At 33.7% G+C, this 20,714-nt stretch overlaps 1 protein-coding gene across 2 annotated transcripts in view; it reads left to right on the top strand.

Moving 5' to 3' along the window:
- The window catches only part of NMD3 (NMD3 ribosome export adaptor), a 34,601-nt gene extending 14,110 nt beyond the window's left edge, over positions 1–20,491 (top strand). For both annotated transcript variants that reach the window (XM_058556425.1, XM_058556424.1), the window contains exons 8-16: positions 4,885–4,963; positions 5,657–5,753; positions 7,694–7,811; positions 9,108–9,253; positions 14,696–14,808; positions 15,660–15,732; positions 17,268–17,374; positions 18,507–18,577; positions 18,994–20,491. In XM_058556425.1, the coding sequence (XP_058412408.1) occupies positions 4,885–4,963; positions 5,657–5,753; positions 7,694–7,811; positions 9,108–9,253; positions 14,696–14,808; positions 15,660–15,732; positions 17,268–17,374; positions 18,507–18,577; positions 18,994–19,124 (935 nt within the window). In that variant the 3' untranslated portion in view covers positions 19,125–20,491. The remainder of the gene's footprint in view (positions 1–4,884; positions 4,964–5,656; positions 5,754–7,693; positions 7,812–9,107; positions 9,254–14,695; positions 14,809–15,659; positions 15,733–17,267; positions 17,375–18,506; positions 18,578–18,993) is intronic.
- Positions 20,492–20,714: the final 223 nt, after the last annotated feature.

The following is a 20,714-nucleotide window of genomic DNA, read 5'->3' as shown; positions in this document are numbered from 1 at the left end:
TGAGTAAGAGCATCGATTCTGGAACCAGATTTTGTGGGTTTGACTCTCTCCCACCAGTGTTTTGCTGTGTGACCTTAGGCAAGTTAATTAACTTCTCTGAGCCTCAGTTTTCCCATCAATAATATAGAGAGGATGATGATAGCACCTACCTCATAGAATTATTGTGAGGATTAAATAATCTGTAAAGCACTTAAAACCATGCTTGGTGCATAGTCATTTTTATTCAGTTTTTTTCTATACTTTAGTGATATTTTATAGTTTTACTCATAAAGATTTTGAATGTTTTCTTGTTGGTTTTTTGGGCTAGTGTTTACTGTTTGTTATTGTTGATGAAAACTTTTTCCATCAGATTTTCTAATTGATTTTTGCTAATATATTGGAAAGCTCTTGATTTTATATGTTGATCTTTCTGAAATTTCTTAATATCACTAATAGTTTCAGTTGATACTCTTGATTTTCCAGGTAAACAGTTATCTGCAAACAATTGATAGTTTTATTTCTTCTTCTGCAGTACTTTTTCCTCTTTGTTTTCCTTTCCCTTTTTCCCTTTGGCTAGGAGTGGAGAATAGCGTTGAGTAGTAACATATCAGGCGTTATCATCTTTCTATGTTTCACCCCTAAGAATAATATTTGTTGAGATTTCTATTTGATACATATGCATATATAGTTATATACATATTTAAGCTGTTCTATCCAATCTTGCCATCAGTTATGTTAGTGACATTGAAAAAATTGGAAGGTTTGCCCTCTTTCTACCTAGTGTTTATCAACCTCTTGAAGTTTTGTAAGAACCTGACCATTAAGCCGTCTAGTTTGGTATGGGGGAGGGGAGTAAAGGCTTTTATTAGGATATTAGTCTCTTTCAGATATTCTGCTTCTTGAATCAATTTTAATCGCATTTTCCAAAGAAATAAACCGTTTCATCTGTCTTTTCACATTCTTTGCATAAAATTGAATGGTGTATATATATGTTATAATGTTAAATCTCATCCGTAACTATACGTCTTCTTTATTGTTCTAATGTTGTCTTTTCTCATCTCCCATTACCCCCCCGCATCACAGCTGCCCAAGTTTTGTCGATTTTGTTAGTTTTTTCAAAGAACTAGCTTTAGTTTTATTGGAAAAGTCTTATTTTTTCCTTTTGCTTAATTTTTCCTTTTACTACTAATTCCTTCTGCTTTAAAAAAATTTTTTTTTATTGAGAAATAATTGACATATAACATTATATGAGTTTCAGGTATACAACATAGTGATTCGATATTTGTATATAATTCTAAATGATCACCACAGTAAGTCTAGTTACCATCACCATACAGAGTTATACATTTTTGTTTTCCTCTACTTTCTCTAGTTTTATTTTGTTTGAATTAATTGAAAGCTTAGTTTCTTTTCAATTTCTAATAAATGTACTTAAGATTATAAATTTTCTTCTGAGTGCCATATTGACTCTGTAGCTGGTATTTATGGCTACCTTTTTCCACTACCCATTGCTTATTTCGTTTGTTCTCAGCAAGCATCTCAGCTATTTTATTCCCCTGGTGTCGGAATTCTACATTTCTAGGTGTAGAATTGCTGAGTATATGGTAAATTTATGTTTATCTTTTGAAGAAACTGCCAGACTGTTTCCAAAGTGGCTGTACCGTTTTACATCCCGTCAGCAATGTTTGAGGGTTCCATTGTCTACAGATGCTCACCAACACTTGTTATTGTCTCTTTTTGTTTATAGCTATTCTAGAGGGTGGCATGAAGTGGTATCTCATCATGGTTTTAATTTGCATGTCCCTAATGACTAATGATGTTCATCGTCTTTTCACAACCTCATTAGCCATTCTTGTATCTTTTTTGGTGAAATTGCTGTTCAAATCTTTTGCCTATTTTTTAGTTGGATTGTTTGTTTTATTAAAGTTATAAGAGTTTTTAAAAATGTATTCTGGATACAAACCCCTTTCACATATATGTTTGCAAATATTTTTTCCTAGTCTATATCCTGTCTTTTCATTTTCTTAATGGTATCTTTTTTTTTTTAGTTGTGATAAGAATGCTTAACATGATATTTATCCTCTTAACAAACTTTTAAGTGTACAATACCTTATTGTTGACTGTAAGTATAGTGTTGTATAGCAGATCTCTAGAGCTTATTCATCTTGCTTAACTGAAACTTTATGCCCATTAATTAGTACCTCCACACTCTTCCACCTCCTCTCAGCCTCCGGCAACCATAATTCCACTCTGATTCTATGAATTTAACTATTTAGATACTTCATGTAAGTGAAATTATGCAGTGTTTGTCTTTCTGTAACTGGCTTATTTCACTTAGCATAAGTCCTCGGAGTTCATTTATGTTGTTGCAGATTGCAGAATTTCTTTCCTTTTTAAGAATGAATAATATTCTATTGTATGTGTATACCACCTTTTATCCATTCATCTGTTGTGGAAACAACCTAAATGTCCCTCGTCTTGGCTATTGTGAATAGTGCTGCAATAAACATGGGAATGTTAATATCTCTTTGAGATCCTGATTTCAGTTCTTTTGGATAAATACCTAGAAGTGGGATTATTGGATCACATTATGGTAGTTCTGTTTTTAATTTTTTGAAGACCCTCCGTACTCTTTTCCATAGTAGCTGCACTATTTTGCATTCCCACCAGCAATGTACAAGGGTTCCAATTTCTCCATATCCTTGCCAATACTTATCTTTTGCTTTTTTGATAATAGCCATCTTGACAGATGTGAAGTGATACCTCATTGTAGTTTTGGTTTTGCGTCTCCCTAATGAGCGTTTTTTTTTTTTTGTGAGGAAGATCAGCCCTGTGCTAACATCTGCCAATCCTCCTCTTTTTTTTTTTTTTTTTTTTTTGCTGAGGAAGACTGGCCCTGGACTAACATCTGTGCTCCACTTTATATGGGATGCCGCCACAGCATGGCCTGCCAAGAGGTGGGTCGTGTGCGCCTGGGATCCGAACCTGCGAACCCCGGGCCGCCGCAGTGGAGTGCGCGCACTTAACCGCTTGCACTATTGGGCCGGTCCTGACATTGAGCATTTTTTATATACCTGTTTGCCATTTGTATATCTTCTCTGGAGAAATGTCTATACAGTTCCTCTGCAATTTTTTAGTTGGGTTTTTTTGCTATTGAGTTGTAGGAGTTCCTAATTTGGAGATTAACCCCTTGTCAGATATATGGTTTGCAAATATTTTCTCCCATTCTGTAGGTTGCCTTTTCACTGTGTTGATTGTTTCTTTTGCTGTGCAGAAGCTTTTAGTTTGATGTAGTCCTGATTGTTTTTGTTGCCTGTACTTTTTGTGTCATATCAATGTCATGAAGCTTTTCCCCTATGTTTTCTTCTGGAAGTTACATTTGAGTCTTGAATCCATTTTGAGTTGATTTTTGTATATTGTGTAAGACAAGGATCCAGTTTCATTCTTTTGCATGTTGATGTCCAGTTTTCCTAACACTGTTGAAGAGACTCTCCCCCCACTGTGTATTCTTGGCACCCCTGGTGAAGATTAGTTGACTGTAAATGTGTGGATTGATTTCTGGGCTCTCTATTCTGTTCCATTGGTCTGGAGGGCTGTTTTTATGTCATTGCCATACTGTTTTGATTACTGTAGCTTTGTAACTTATTTTGAAATCAGGGAGTGTGATGCCTGCACTTAATGGTGTGTTTTTGAATTGCAAAAGTTTTAAATTTTGAAGTCTAGTTTATCCGTTTTTTTCCTTTATCTGTCATGCTTTTGGTGTTGTGTTTAAGAACCTTGTCTAATCAATGTCACAAAGATTTTCTCCTGTTTCTCTCAAATGTTTTATAGTTTTAGCTTTTATATTTATCTCTAACCCTTTTGGGTTAATTTTTGTTGCATGGTATGAGATGAGTCTAAATTCATCTTTTTCCATGTGGATATCCTGTTTTCCCAGTGAAAAGACCATCCTTTCCTCAGTGAATTGCCTTGCATCCTCTGTCAAAGATCTATTGATGACAAATGTGAGGGTTTATTTCTGGATTCTCAAATCTGTTCAATAGATCTGTATCTATTCTTATGCCAGTACCACCCTGTCTTGATTACTTAAAGTTATCAAGTTCTGAAATTGGGAAGTGTAAGTTCCCAACTTCATTCCTCTTCAAAGTTGTTTTGGCTATTCTGAGTTATTTTAGTTTCCCAGTTAGCTGAGTTGTTTGGAAGAATATCTCTAAACATTTCTTAGGTAGGTTCCCTTTTAGTTATCCCTTGGTTGCTGATTTTTAATGCTACTGCGTTGTGATTGGATAATGTCTAGTAATTTCTACCATCTGGAATTTATTGAAAATTTTTTTTAACCTCACTACATGATGATTTGATGAATGTTCTATTAATTTTTGAAAATAATATGTATTCTTTCTTGGCACCATGTTTTATAGTCTCAAATCAACTTTGATAGTTGGTTATTTGCGTTCTATGTATCCTTATTTTTGGTCATTTTGCTTATTTTGGTTTTGATAGTCTTATACTAGTTCCCTCTAACGATTCGTTAGTTTATTCTTTTCTTTTTAATAGTTTTTGTTTTCTGCATCTTAGTGCTCTGTTATTAGATGCATTCCTATTGTTTTCTTGGTAGATTGTTCCATTTATTACATAAAATATCCTTCTTTGTTCTGTTAGTGTTTTTCTCCCCCCCCCTTGACCTTGAGTTTTATTGTGTCTGAAATTAAAATTGTGAATCTTTTGTTAGCATTTGTCTGATTTGTCTATCTTTTTGTCAAACAAGTCTTAAGTGATGTGTTATCCCTAATCTGTGTGGCTTTCTAATAATTTGTTTAATACACAGTTAATTTGTGATATAGTCATGTTAATAGAGGAAATTCTTATTTTGCAGAATTATTTCATGTGGCTTTTTTTTTTTTAAAGATGGTCTGGATTTTTATTATTCTTCAAAGCAGCATGCCCAGAAGATGGTAGAATTTCTTCAGTGTACAGTTCCCTGTAGGTATGTTCTAAACCTAAATGTGATTAAGTCGAAGGAGCTGGAAATGGATGTAGGTCATATCCATTCTTCAGGCTTAGACAACTTCTTTTATGTTAAAATATTTAAAATCGTAGTAGGAATACTTACCAGTTAGTAAGCATTTATTGGATTAACCACCTTAAGAGAAGTATTAGCCAAAGAGCATGTAGACTCTCTGGGGAGCTAGATCTCATCCTGCGATAATAAGCACTGTAGTACTGAGCCAGTGATTGAATGTATTTAATAAGAGAAAAGAAAGATGGGAGTAGAGGGCTTTGGGGAGAAGCTTCATGGAGGAGGAGGGATGTAAGCTTCTAAAATGGGAAATTTTCAAAGGTAGAGTTTATATTGAAAGATGAGATTAGTGTGAATGAAGACTTGCAGTGGGCATTAGTGTTACTTTTAATGGATACTGTATGTAGACTAGATAGGTCTGAGCTCAGGGCATGTTTTGGAGGTTTTTGGTAGATAAAGTTGAAAATAGGTAGGGTGCAGTCAGGTCCATCAAGGTTTTGAAATTTAAGTGGGTGAACTTAGGCTTCACCATAACAAGCATCAGGAATCTGTTTCAGACCTTGGACAGTGATGATTAGATTTGATAAAAATTGATATTCCAGAGACTATTCAAGTAAGGACCTTTGCCTTTTTATTACTATTAACTTTTTCTCTTACTAGATACAAATCCTCACAGAGACTGATCTCTCAGGATATCCATAGTAACACATACAATTATAAGAGCACTTTTTCTGTGGAAATTGTTCCAATATGCAAGGTACTTTTCCTCATTTAATTAATCCATGTCTGTAAAAGAGTACAAGTAATTAATTGGTTTATATGTAATTATTTGCTCCTGGTTTCCTTCTGGGGTTGGTTAAAAATTTAGAATAACTTCCTTCTTAAATGATTTCTGACACATTCAGCCATGTTAAAATGATGTTAAAAAGTAATCATGCTTAGAATTATAAATTGGCATACCTTTCATTTTGGTGTACTAATTGAAAGGCCTGGTGGCAGTTTTTTAATGTCCATAGTCCTTAAAATTAGTAATCCTAGTGGACACATGACAGTTCTATGAAACTTTGAATATAGGAGATGACATTAAAATAAATATCAGTGAACCACTTTGTGGAATGTGTTCAAACTGGATTTTGGCATGATAAAATTAGATAGTATTGTGGAAATGAGATCATAGAATCATTTTTGTGATTTAAAAAAAAATCTGAATAACATTTAAAATGTAGATTATCTTTTCATTTAATTGTCCTAAGGTAAAACCCTGCTTCAAAAATAGAAATGAATTAAAATTCAATTGAGGATATGCTGTATTAGAAGGCTGTGTGTTAAGGATTATGTATCTAGTGGTCTCTGCTGTATAGGAACTTAGATGTCCATACGTATCCATTAATAATGAAAAGTGCCATAATTTATTATGAGCATTCTACATAAAGTTAATATTTAAGTACTTGAGTATATTTCACCTCTTCACATCTCATAATAACTAGGGTAAATCATATCATCATTTTGAAGATGAGGAAATTGATGCTTGAGGAGGTGAGATGACTTCCCTCAAGTTACATAACCGCAAAAGGATGAAGCCAGATTGGTACCTAGGTCTGTGACTCTAAAGCTTTAAAACTGTCACTATTTTTTGTTGTAGTACTGTACCAGGGATGAAATAGTGGCTTAAAACAGAGTCAGCAAACTTTTTCTGTGAAGGACCAGATAGTAGATATTTTCAGCTTTCAGGCCATATGGTCTCTTTTGCAACTCCTCAGCTGTGCTGTTGTTGGACAAAAATAGCCATAGATAATAGGTAAATGAATGACTGAGGCTGTGTTCCATCAACATTTTATTTACAGAAATGGGCAGTGGGCCTAATTTGGCTGGAAGGTCCTATTTTGCAGACCCCTGGTTTAAAACTGAACATTTTCCTGGTGCAAAGCCTGGGAAATATGATTCTAGGTGTGATGGCATACTTAGGCCTTGTGTATTAAGTGCTTTGGGTGATTCATACAAGTAACTGGATGAATACACAGTGTGAAGGAGTATTTTCATTAATCTTTGGAGACTCTTATTAAGTTAAAAACGAAGGGCCAGACTAGGTGCTATTAGGGATGCATAGAATGTCCCTTCAGAGGAGGAGCCTATGACTATGAATAGATACAGCTTAAAATATAACCCACATACTTTTTATATTTTAATATAGTTTAAAAACAGATAACCACATTGCTGGTAATATCTCCCAGTGTAGACATAGACATATGTGCTTTTTTGGGCATTAAATCTTTGATTACCTATTGGTACATGTAGCCATGAAAGAGAAACATGTGACTCCTCTGAAATTTGTTTTTTATGGAAATACAAAGAAGATTTAGAAAATCGTTCTCCTTCTGATGTTTATAATACTTGGCTTAGAATGTGATAAGCGTTCATACTTCAATAAAATTGAAATAAACTTAATAACTTGGTGAATAGAAGCTGAAAAAAATTTTTTACAGCGTTTTTATTAAGACGGATATCCCCATCTGAAGAAGGTATAACTTATTTTCTGTTTCTGTAAGGTCTGATTCTTTTCTTTAGGCCCTTTATTGATACATAGAATTAAAAATAACGCTTTGGGCAAATGCACTTGGATCAGGTTTACATTGATGAGTGTTTATTGGAGACTTATTTAGGATTTGCTTCACTCTAAATGTTAGTTCTTATGTCTAGGATAATGTTGTTTGTCTGTCTCCAAAACTGGCACAAAGTCTTGGAAATATGAACCAGATTTGTGTGTGTATTCGAGTAACCAGTGCCATCCATCTCATAGATCCAAATACCTTACAAGGTAAGTTTCAGGAAATATTTGCCTTGATAGTTCTGTCCAGCAAGCAGTAATAATTTATGTTAATTTTATCAGTGTCAGTGATATTGTTTTGAAAAACTAGTTAAAATTTTTACTGTTTAGTTTTTATAAACTACTGGAATTTTAAAAGTTTTTGATAAGTTACCTTTGTATTTTTTTTTTTTTTTGTGAGGAAGATCAGGTCTGAGCTAACATCCATGCCAATCCTCCTCTTTTTGCTGAGGAAGACTGGCCCTGAGCTAACATCTATTGCCATTCCTCCTCCTTTTTTTCCCCCCCCTTTTTCTCCCCAAAGCCCCAGTAGATAGTTGTATGTCATAGTTGCACATCCTTCTAGTTGCTGTATGTGGGACGCCACCTCAGCGTGGCCAGACAAGTGGTGCGTCGGTGCGCGCCCGGGATCCGAACCCTGGGCCGCCAGTAGCAGAGCGCGCGCACTTAACCGCTAAGCCACAGGGTCGGCCCCAACCCTGGTATTTTTTAATTGAAGAAACAATTCTGTGAACTTTAAAAAATTTACTAGTTTTATTCCATCTATTTTTACTGAAATTGACTTATTTACTTACTTCATTTAATTTTTGTGACTAATTATTTAAGTTCATTGCCAAATTTTAGTGTATAGCAAATATTTTAGAGTTTGGAACAGTTGACTTTTTGTAATCCAGTGGAACATTTAGTTTTAAATATGAATTTAGTAATTTCATCCTTATTATACATAATTTTTAACATTCTCTTTATAAAAACTATTTTTTGAAGAAGACCCCGTATTGCAACTTGGTTGTATCTCCTACTTGGTGTTTTTCATATATTTCCTGTAATGTAAATAGATATAAAAAATTGGGTTTATTTTGATATTTTCCAGAAAGTCATTCATTATCCTTGTCAATTAAAATTCATCAGTCCAAGGTCTGTTTGCAGTATTAGGATGAACATCTATCAGCTAGAACTTTATTTCCCATAAACTAAGCAGCTAAGATGACCGAATGTTTCTAAAATAAAATGCTAGCACGTGAACGACTTTTAAAGGCACTTAGTTCTATGGCGTTCTGATGATAGTCACTACTTAAGATATGTTTGACATCTGATGTTCTCACAGCACAAGAAGTTTGGGGCTGATTTATAGGAATAAAAGATCCTAGAGAGGGAGTTGCCACTGTGGTTCCTGTTGACCTGATGCTCCCCAGTTCATATAGACCAACTTTTTTCTAGTTAGCACATTTGATGACTTTTGAAATACTTTAATTCCCTTGTTCTTAAATGTTCTGTGTTTATTCTTAGTTGCAGATATTGATGGCAACACCTTCTGGAGTCACCCTTTCAATAGTTTATGCCATCCCAAACAGCTAGAGGAGTTTATTGTGATGGAATGCAGCATAGTTCGAGATCTAAAACGCAGTGCAGGTGCTGGAATGGTATCAAAAAAGGTAATTTTCATCCTGCCCACCTCCCCGCCCCCCCCCCCAGCCCAACTTATTGTTTTGGTCCCCTCTTTTTTTTTTTTTTTGGTGTTTTTTTTGTTTTTTTTTTTATTTATTGGCAGTTCCAAAAATGTGGTTCTAAATAAAGCTAACACCACATTAGGTTAAAAATGCATTCCATGTTTGTATGTTGTATGCTTTTTAACATGTGGTCATTGTGGTAAAAATTATCAGAGTTATGCTATCTGCTAAGTTAATTTTTTCTCTTTAATGTTGGAGACATTTTAAAAAATGTTTACTCTGTTTTCACGATAAAGTGTTTCCTTGCTTTACTTTTGTACAGTAGGACCAAATGACAAGCTAACCTTTTTTGACTTTTTAAAAATTTTCTAACATTTTGAATTAAATATATGATATATTATCACTAAATACTTAGTACTTCAGTATGCATCTCTAAAACACATTTTTCTACATAATTAAAGTATTATCATACATATAAACTATGTAGTTTATATTCACATTTCTTCATTTGTCCCAAAATGCCTTTTATGGTTTGTCCAAGCTAGTATCTGTTGGGGACCATACACTGAATGTGAATATTATACCTCTTAAATCTTTTATTTAGTAATAGCCCCCTCCCCTCTTTTTTTTTCATGATACCAACTTCTTAAGGTAGCTAGGGCATTTATCTTGTGGATCTATCTTATTGTTTCCTCATGATGTCATTTAACTTGCTTCTTAATCTCTTGTATTTCCTTTAAACTGGAAAGTGGATCTAAAAGTTTGCTTAAATTTAGGTTAGTTATTTTTGGTCAGAACATTTCAGAGGTGATGCTATGTACTTTTTATGATATATCAAGAGCCAAGTAATGTTTGGCTGTTTCACTGATAGCCAGATCTCTCCATTGTAACGTTAGGATTTTTTTCCCCCCTTTTCACTAGCCTGCCTGCCTGCCTTCCACTCAGATTGCCCCAAATTTAGTTAGTGGGAGCCCCTTCAGAATAGTTTCCATGTCCTTCTTAAAAAAAATTTTTTTAACAACTTTTACTTTTTTAGAGTAATTTTAGGTTCATAGCAAAATTAAGAGGAGGTAAGAGATTTTTCCCATATATCCCCTGCCTCCACACATGCATAGCCTCCTCCATTATCAGTATCCCTCCATCAGAGTAGTACATTTGTTATAATTGGTGAATCTACGTTGACACATTGTAATCACCCAAAGTCCATAGTTTACATTACGTTTTACTCTTGGTATTATGCATTCTATGGGTTTGGAAAAATGTATAATGACGTGTATCCATCATTATAAAACCATACAGGGTATTTTCACTGCCCTAAAAATCCTCTGTACTCTTTGTATTCATTCCTCCCTTCCTCCCAACCCCTGGCAATCACGGATCTTTTTACTGTCTCTATAGTTTTGCCTTTTCCAGAATGTCTTATAGTTGGAATCGTATAGTCTTTTCAGATTGGCTTCTTTCACTTATTAGTATGCATTTAAGCTTCCTCCATGTCTTTTCATGGCTTGATACTCTTTTTTTTTTTTAAATGCCAAATCATATTTCGTTGTCTGGATGTACCATAGTTTATCTATTCACCTACTGAAGGACATCTTGGTTGCTTCCAAGTTTTGGCCATTATGAATAAAGTTGCTATATAAACAACCTTGTACAGGTTTTTGTGTGGACATAAGTTTTCAACTCCTTTGAATAAATACCAAGGAGCACATTTCTTGGGTCGTTTGGTAAGAGTATGTTTAGTTTTGTAAGAAATTGCCAAACTGTCTTCCAAAGTGGCCGTAGCATTTTGCGTTCCCATCAGCAATTCCCTGTTGCTGCACATCCTCATCAGCATTTGGTGTTGTCATTGTTTAGGATTTTGGCCATTCTAATAGGCATGTAGTGGAATCTCATTGTCAGTTTAATTAGCGATGACATATGATGTGGAGCATCTTTTCATGTGCTTATTTGCTATCTGTATATCTTCTTTGGTGAGGTGTCTGTTAAGGTCTTTGGCCCATTTTTAATAGGATTATTTGTTTTCTTATTGTTGATTTTTAAGAGTTACTTGTATATTGTGGATAACAGTCCTTTATTAGATGTGTCTTGCAAATATTTTCTCCCAGTCTGTAGTTTATTTTCTTATTCTGTTGACATTATCTTTTGCAGAGCAGAAGTTTTTAATTTTAATAAAGTCTAATTATTTCTTTCATGGATAGTGCCTTTGGTGTTGTATCTGAAAAGTCATGGCCAAACTCAAGGTCAGCGAGGATTTCTGCTATGTTCTAGGAGTTTTATAGTTATGTGTTTTACACTTAGGTCTGTGAATCCATTTTGAGTTAATTTTTGTGAAGAGTGTAAGGTTTGTGTCTAGACTGATTTTTTTTGCATATGGATGTCTGGTTGTTCACCATTAGTTGAAAAGACTATCTTTATTTTTGCTCCATTGTGTTGCCTTTGCTCTCTTGTCAAAGATCAGTTGACTGCATTTATGTGGGTCTATTTCTGGGCTCTCTGTTCTGTTTCATTGATCTATGTGTCTGTTGTCAGTACCACCCTGTCTTGATTACTATAGCTTTATAGTAAGTCTTAAAGTTGGGTAGTGTCAGGCCTACAACTTTGTTCTCCTTCAAACTTGTGTTGACTAATCTGGATCTTTTGCCTCTCCATATAGGCTTTAAAATCACTTTGTTGATATCCACAAAATAACTTGTTGGGATTTTGATTGGGATAGCATTGATTTTATAGATCACTTTGGGCGGAACTCACATCTTGACTATATTGAGTCTTCCTATCCATGAAGATGCAGTATCTCTCCATTTATTTAGTTCTTTGATTTTATTCCTCAGAGTTCATCAGAGTTTTGTAGTTTCCCTCAGGCAGGTCTTAATATATACAGTCATGGACCGCATGACAACATTTCAATCAACAATGGAGTGCATATATGACAGTGGTCCCATAAGATTAGTACCATATAGCCTAGGTGTGTAGAAGGCTTTACCATCTAGGTTTGTGTAAGTATACTCTATGTTTGCACAATGATGAAATCGCCTGATAGCGCATTTCTCAGAACACATTCCCACCGTTAAGTGCTGCATGACTGTATTTTGTTAGATTTATACCTAAGTATTTCATTTTTGGGGGTGCTAATGTAAATGGTATTGTGTTTTTAATTTCAAATTATACTTGTTTGGGTTGGTATGTGGGAAAGTGATTAACTCGTTTATAATCTTATATCCTGTAACCTTGCTATATATAGTTCCAGTAGTCTTTTTGTCTGTTCAGATTTTCTACATAGACGATCATGTCATCTGCAAACAAAGATAATTTTATTTTTTCGTTCCCAATCTATATACCTTTCATTTCTTTTTCTTGTCTTTTGCATTAGCTAGGATTTCTAGTAGGATATTGAAAAGGAGTGGTGAGAGGGGATATCCTTGCCTTGTACCTGACCTTAGTGGGAAAGCTTCAAGTTTCTCACCATTAAGTATAATGTTAGCTGTAAGTTTCTTGTACATATTCCTTATCAAGTTGAGGAAGTTTCCCTCTATTCCTATTTGCTGAGAGTTTTTATCATGCATGGGTATTGGGTTTTATCAAAGGCTTTTTCTGCATCTATTGATATCATCATGTGATTTTTCTTTTTTAGCCTGTTGAATGTGATTGATGGATTACACTAATTGAGTTTCAAATGTTGAACCAGCCTTGCATACATGGGGTGAATCCCACTTGGTCCTTGTGTACAGTTCTTTTATATTTTGATAAGGATTTTTGCATCTGTGTTCATGAGAGATTATTGGTCTATAATTTACTTTCCTTGTAATGTCTTTGTCTGGTTTTGATATTAGAGTAGTGTTGGCCCTGTAAATGAGTTAGAAAGTATTCCCTCTGCTTCTGTCTTCTGGAAGAGATTGTAGAAAATTGGTATAATTTCTTCCTTAAATGCTTGGTAGAATTCACCAGTGAATCAATCTGGGCCTGGTGCTTTCTGTTTTGGAAGGTTATTAATTATTGATTCAGTTTCTTTAATGGGTATAGGTTTATTCCTATGTCTTTATGACATGACTTGCCTGGTCTTTGAAAGCATCCTTATTTTCTGGCACAATACCCTAACTTTCAGATGTTCCAGAATCACATTGTATAGTCATACCTCATATCTGAAATCAAGTATTTTTTCAAGGATATAAGTAATCTCTTTTACTGTGAAATAGTATTTAGAAACCCCCAGTCTGGATACTTCAGTTGCTCGTTTCTGTTGAGGTAATAATTGTGTCTTGAGACAAAAATAACTTCTGATAATTTGGGAAGATGAATGGAAATGGAAGACATTACTTTTCACATTTTTATTTAAAATAATTTAATAATATGGTTACAAGCAAACTTTTATTTATAATAAATATAGAAGAACACCACTTCCTGTCAGACTCATATAAAACCAGATATTATATTTTCTTGGTTTACAAAAAATACATTTAGCTAGAACAGATTCCTAAGTCTCATAAATAGAAGCAGTCTAGTAGCTAGAAAGTGAATCCTGTTATAAAGAATTTAGTCTCTTCCTGTTAATTCAGGTTTTTTTTTTTTTTTTTTTTTTTTGGTTCTTTCTTAAATCTGGGGCCTTTTATTTCAGTTTCTCCCTTTATCTCTACCTCTTCTTTCAAACTCTTTGAGATTCCTTAATTCTATCTGTAATTCTTAGTATTTTGCTTTTTATCCCATTTTACTTGGGTCTGTTTTTGTTGGTAAAAGGTATTGGCATGTGCTATACTTAATTCAGCCTGGAAGTTTGAAATGTCAGTTGCAATTACTTGTAAAATCCTATGCTGGAAAGAGACTTCAATGGTTTTGTAGTTTAAAATTTCAAACTTGGAATGTTGTTTCTGCAACAAATAGTGAGAAAAAATAGAAGACGGGTTATGCCTTAAAATAGTAGACATCCAAAAGGTTGATTTGATAAAGATTTGGGTTCTCTAATAGTAGTGGTGCCACCCTGGGATTGCTAGATTGTTTTGTCTGAACCCTGGTTTCTTGAACCTTATGTGTAAGACCAAGGGATTTCTTAGGACGTTTTCTGGATTTAAGATGCCCCTACTTTTTCAGTTTTTCTTTTTTGCTCAGTCTATATTGGCTCATCTCCCTGTGAAAACATTTCTTTTGAAAATTCTACATATGTCTGTTTTTAGGTGACATTGTTAATGTTTTCGTAAAAGGCTTGAATAAAATCTTAACAAAAAATATATATTTTATGAATTTCTCATCTTTTCCTTACTCATAATTCAGTAATTTGTTAATTTTGGCAGTGTTTCTGAGATCTGGGAAAAAAAAAACAGTTTCTGTCTTTAAAATGAAAATTAGAAAACCAAAATCAGCATTGTATTTAACTTTTCTATGAGATACTTTTTGAGTTATGGCTAGATTATTGAAGAGTGCGTTTTCTTTCCTGTTAAGCATACCCTCGGGGAAGTCTGGGTGCAGAAAACATCTGAAATGAATACTGATAAACAGTATTTTTGTCGCACTCATTTGGGACATCTTCTAAATCCTGGAGACCTGGTGTTGGGGTTTGTATTATTTTATAGAATTTTAAACTGCCAATTAGCATTGCAAATTTTCTTTGGGAGCCAGCAAAGCTATCTAAAATACTAAGGTTGTTTATTCCAAAAAGAATTTGAGTTCTTAGGAGCCTTATAGCTTATTTTATTATTGATAACTAAATTAAACTGTGGATTGGACAGAAGCCTATAGTTATTCCATTTTCACCATCATCTTCGAGAGTCATTTGTTCTAAGATTTTGAGTAATTGAACCCTGAAGTTGTATGGTTAGATCGTATTTACATTTTTCATATTTCAAATTCAAAAATTTACATATTTACAGTTTTGGGGAGTGAGTAGTTTTTTATTGTGTATATGCTGCTGCTCAAATATTTCACTTGTAAAATATGGCAGCTATATACGTAAGAGATCTTTACAGGCTTAGGATAAGTCCATTCTGATGCAGAGCTTATCTGCATGCCTTAAACATTGCTTTGGCTCTTAGGATTTCATTTCCTTTTATTAGAGAATGAGGTTTTTATTTTTGTTTTTGTTTTTTAATAAACCAAATGGAACTGTCTAACTGAATCCTAATGTTAGACTGATATATAAGTCTGTTTTGCTTCTGTTACAAGTGTATGGTAAGGTGAACAATAATGGATAATATGCGAAACTCAGAGATACAGTGCATTATCATGTTTACCATGTTTATCATGTAGAAGCATGTTCACCGTATAGTAAACTGCAAAACTTTTGAAGTGGGAGAGCATATTAAATATTTGATCTTAGGAGGAACTTTTAGGTGATCATCCATAAAATAAAAAGTTATGTGGAAATAGTAAATGTTTTTGTCATTGTGTTTCATTGTTTTCATTTCAGGTTTGATTTGGCCAACTGGAACTTAAATGATGAGCATGTCAACAAAATGAACTCGGAGAGAGTCCCAGATGTGGTAAGGCTTTAGATTTTCCTGTTTTTTCCTGTGTTAAAGAGGATTGATATAACTCTCATGGATAAGATGCACGAGTTCACATTTTTGAAAATAACAGGTCCCTTTACAGGTTTCTTTTGAAAGTGCAATTAAGGTGTAATAGCGAAAGCTTTCATTTTAAATCATTTTTCTTGGTGGGAAAAATTCAAGATTTATTGAGTTTTTTGTTGCTCTTATAATCAAATTTTTATTCTCTGTTAAAATGCTTGACACTGTAGAATAAAAATATATTTGCAGCTAAAAGTGATGACTTTCAGAATTTATTCGGGTCTATTTTATTAGGCTCAGCTTATTTCAGTTAAGAAGGCATTTAGAGTTAAAATCGTTATTCAGGTTTGAATATAATTGCAGTTGAGAATAATCTTCACAGTATTAATTCTTTTTTTCTTTCTTTCTTTTTTTGCTGGGTAAGATTTGCCCTGAGCTAACATCTGTTGCCAATCCTACTCTTTTTTTTTTCCCCTCCCCAAAGACCCAGTACATAGTTGTATATTCTAGTTGTAAGTCCTTCTAGTTCTTCTGGGTGAGCTGCCACCACAGCATGGCTACTGACAGAGGAGTGGTGTGGTTCCGTGACTGGGAACCGAACCTGGGCCGCCGAAGTGGAGAGCACCCGACTTTAACCACTAGGCCATCAGGGCTGGCTCACACCGTATTAATTCTTAGAGAAAGAATGTTACTTCTGAAAAAACCTGTTAAATTCTAACATAAGTTTATAAGAGTCATGAGCAACAGTGAATGTGTAATGTGAAAGACCTATCTCCTCCTGCATGCCTAATCTTTTGAAATAAACATTGATTTCTTTCGCTGTGGGCAAAAATAAAGTCATGGTATAAGGACTCTCCTCCTCACCACTCAGCTGTGCTTTTATTAGTTCATAGATTAGGAAATTGAAGCATGGTTTAGGTGTAAGTCTAAATAGGTATTTCTAACAAGGTCATAAGAGGAGATGAAGATGGTCTTACAAGACTTTGTATTGTGTAAAATTATTTTCATTTGTTCATTCCACAATTTATTACACTGTTCTAGGACATACAGTTGTGAAAGATATATATAGTTTTATAAGTGCTTATTACTAGGAATAGAAGGGCAAAAAAGTGTCTGCCTGTGATAATGTTTCAGAATGATGATGTGAATGCTAGCTGAAAACTGAACTTTGGTATAAAAAAAAAGAAACCATCAGAAACTCTGAAATTTTTGGTATAAAAATAATTTGATTTTCAATCACTGGAAAATTTCAATTAGTAAATTTTAACAATTACACAAATAATGTTTGAATGCATTCTCATAAAAAAGTATATGGAGAAAAACGTTAAAAGTTCTCTTGACACTGCCTCTTGATGCCTACTCCTTTCTCCAAAGTGTAACCACTGTCATCAGTTTGGTGACTTCCTGGCATTCCCATAACCTTTCTTTTTTTAACTTTATTGGATTTTGAGGCCCTATTACCTAGTTCCCATTTTTCGTAACTTTGCAAATATTTCTGTTACTTTTAGGTATTAATCAAGAAGAGCTATGACCGTACCAAACGTCAGCGACGTAGAAACTGGAAACTGAAAGAACTTGCAAGAGATAGAGAAAACATGGATACAGATGATGAAAGGTCCCACTTTTCTTTAAACTTTATATCTTGTTTCAAAGGAAATCCTTATGATAAATCTTTATGGTTTTTACGTTATAAAGAAATAGTCATCACACAACTAATCTTTGTACTCTATTAATTTTGTGTTCTCACCAATGTGTTGATCAAATCAGTGTAAGAGGATATAGTGACATTTGACACAGATTTGGTTATTATTTACTGGGTTATGACCTGTTAATTGCAGTGTTATTGCAAACAATTCATTTGAAAACTTAAAATATAAGTAATTACGTTGTGGATATCACAAATAGCAAATGAATACTCATGACTTGGGATGAAAAGAAAACAACCCATCAATATCAAATATGCTATTTTTCAAGCAAGTTAAGGAGAAAGTAAAATATTGTGTTCTAGAAAAGTGGATTGGATGATTCGAAAAGTGGCCTGGATGGTGAAGACACTGATGTCTAAAGAAATGAAGAGTTTAAGGCCAGCCCTGGTGGTCTAGTGGTTGAGTTTGGCATGCTCTGCTTTGGAGGCCCAGGTTTGGTTCTGGAGTGTGGACCTTCGCCACTCATCAGTGGCCATGCTGTGGCAGCGGCTCACATACACAACAAGGAGGAAGATTAGCAACAGATGTTAGGTCAGGGCGAATCTTCCTCAGAAAAAAAAAAATGAAGAGTTTAAATAAAATTTTGTCATGAAACGTGAATAGGAAACAGCAGTATTTCTAAAATATAATCCTCATAATGTAATTTACAATAAGGATGTATAAATATATAATGTTAAATTAGTTAGATATTATAAGTAACATATTTGACTATTTTATCTATAGTCTTAAAAGTACATATATTTCAACTTGACTGTAAGACTTTTTTGGGGGAGGGTAAACTAGGAAGGGGTCTTTTCATTGTCTTATATTTAACATCCCCTTATATTCAGTTGTGTATTTTTTTATCATGTAATTTTGAAAGAAAAGATTTTTTAAAAACTTGTCAGTTTTTAATTAACATCCATATTTGACCTTTGGATATTTTTAAAGATGTTAATACTTGGAACACATTTATCTTATAGTGCTGAAAATGAAGAAAACATAACTTCATACTTTCTTGGTAAAGATGAAATATTTAAATGTTTCGTTATCCTTCTATAGGCAATACCAGGATTTCCTTGAAGATCTTGAAGAAGATGAAGCAATTAGAAAAAACGTAAACATTTACAGAGGTTGGTATTTTAGGAGTGTTTAAGTTGTATCTTCTGTATAAAGATGTACTACCCCAGGATGAGTATTTTGGTATCTTAAACTTTGATTCCGTAAATGACTTGTGTGTGTTTTTAAAACTACCCTAGTTAAACATTTACCAAAAAAAATACTTACAGAACAGTAAAACTTATTAAAAAGTTGTTTGCCGTACCAAAGTTGATATCATTTGTATCCTAGCATTATCCCTATACTAGTGGCTATTTATTCATACCTTTATGCAGTTAGTCATTCAGTGAATATTTAAATGCCTGCTCCAGATATGATACGAGAGCTGTGGATATAATATGGTTAAATAATAGTAATGATATTGGGGGGCAGGTATGTGTATATTTCCATATTTGTATTAGTTTGAAATCCTCCTTGTATTTTTTCTTAGATTCAACCATTCCTGTGGAAAGTGACACAGATGATGAAGGAGCACCTCGAATTAGTCTGGCTGAGATGCTTGAAGACCTTCACATTTCCCAAGATGCTACAGGTGAAGAAGGTGAATCGATGATGACATAATAAGATCCTGTTGTAGATGGTTTCTGCGTTTGTAGGCTTAGCATATTGGACAAAATAACTTCTACAGTCTGTTCCATGTATGCCTCTATATTAAAAGAGGAGATTTAGCGTTAAACCTGAGTAAATAGGACTATTTTGATTGCTCACACAAAATGCTGAAAAAGATTTAGATAACAATAGATTATGGAGAATGTAATTATTGATATTTCGGCCATTTTATGTTTGAAATTTTATCGGTTCGCTTTTTTTATGAGACACTAATATTTTCACATACTGAAAATCTCAAGTGTTATGATTCCTTGGAGGTTACCTAAATTTTCAAGCATAAAACAAGCTTTTGCAACTCTTTTTATATTGATTGCTTTAGAAAAAGAGCATATGAAGAATCATTTTTAATTTGAATTTGCTATGCACTTTGCTCCACTTTAGATCATTTTTATGCCCCTGGGCTAGGGAAGTTGGGGTTCAGTTTATCACTAGACATTTCAAGAGGACAGTTAATCTTTTTTATTTATAGTGTTAACATCTTCAAAAGATGTTATACTATAACATATACAATATAACATAATTATAATAATATTATAATTATAATCTTTGAATATATTCAAAAGATTCATAATATTAGCATCCTCAAAAAATATAAACTGTTAATTTTTATTACAGAAGAAAATATATTTAAAATATTTGTGGATTTGTAGCAAACATAGACTAATTATTTAAAGGTTAAATAACAATTTGTACCTTTGTTATTTTTGTCTGTGCCAGCAGCTTAGGGCAGTAGCTGCTTATGTCATAAAAATGTCTTCCTATCCTTAAGGGATTTTGCTTTTAAAATTTTGATTTACAAATTGGGAAGGAAGGCATTTTCTCTATATAAGTTTTTATCATTGAACACATCACTATCAAAAAGAAATTATAATCCAGCATATAGATGATGAATTAATAAAAATGATCTTCATTCTTTATAAAACCATGAATCAAATTTGAATGAGGAATGCTTTTCACATTCTTGAAAGAAAAGCCTTGGCTTGAGTTGTAAAGTTTTCTGAGAATGGAGTATTAAGATCCTATTTCTATAAGCAAGATCAGACTTACTGAGTATTCCAGAACTAAGAGTTAATTCATAAATTGTCTGTATACCACTAAATAAGGAAATTGAGTAAGTGCTGAATGGAACATTTTCCTTTTTTTGAAATTGAACTCCTCAATTCTGAAGTTAGGAATAAAGACCTGAACTTTCTATAATGACTACTTTCTGTCTGCATATTTAGTTAAAATGATCGCTTGTGGTATGTGTTTACTTCTATGTCAAGATGTTAAAAAGCATGAAAAATAAAAATATTCTCCCCCTTTTTTGTGTCCTGGAAGTGATTGTATCAGTGTCGTGTTTAAATGGCAGAGAATCTCATGCAGTTTTCCAGAGTGGAATTATGTTAAGTGCTTGTCATATGATTTTCACACTGAAAAATATAGTTTCTTACCAACCTTGTTTAGTCTTATGATTTTATTTTTTTTTTTTTTTTGGTGAGGAAGATTAGCCCTGGGCCAACATCTGTTGCCAATCCTCCTCTTTTTGCTGAGGAAGATTGG

This window comes from Diceros bicornis, chromosome 15 (genome assembly GCF_020826845.1).
Source record: "Diceros bicornis minor isolate mBicDic1 chromosome 15, mDicBic1.mat.cur, whole genome shotgun sequence".
NCBI classification, from domain to species: domain Eukaryota; kingdom Metazoa; phylum Chordata; class Mammalia; order Perissodactyla; family Rhinocerotidae; genus Diceros; species Diceros bicornis.
Note: the sequence above shows the minus strand (reverse complement) of the source record. Positions and strands in the feature narration are given on the sequence as shown.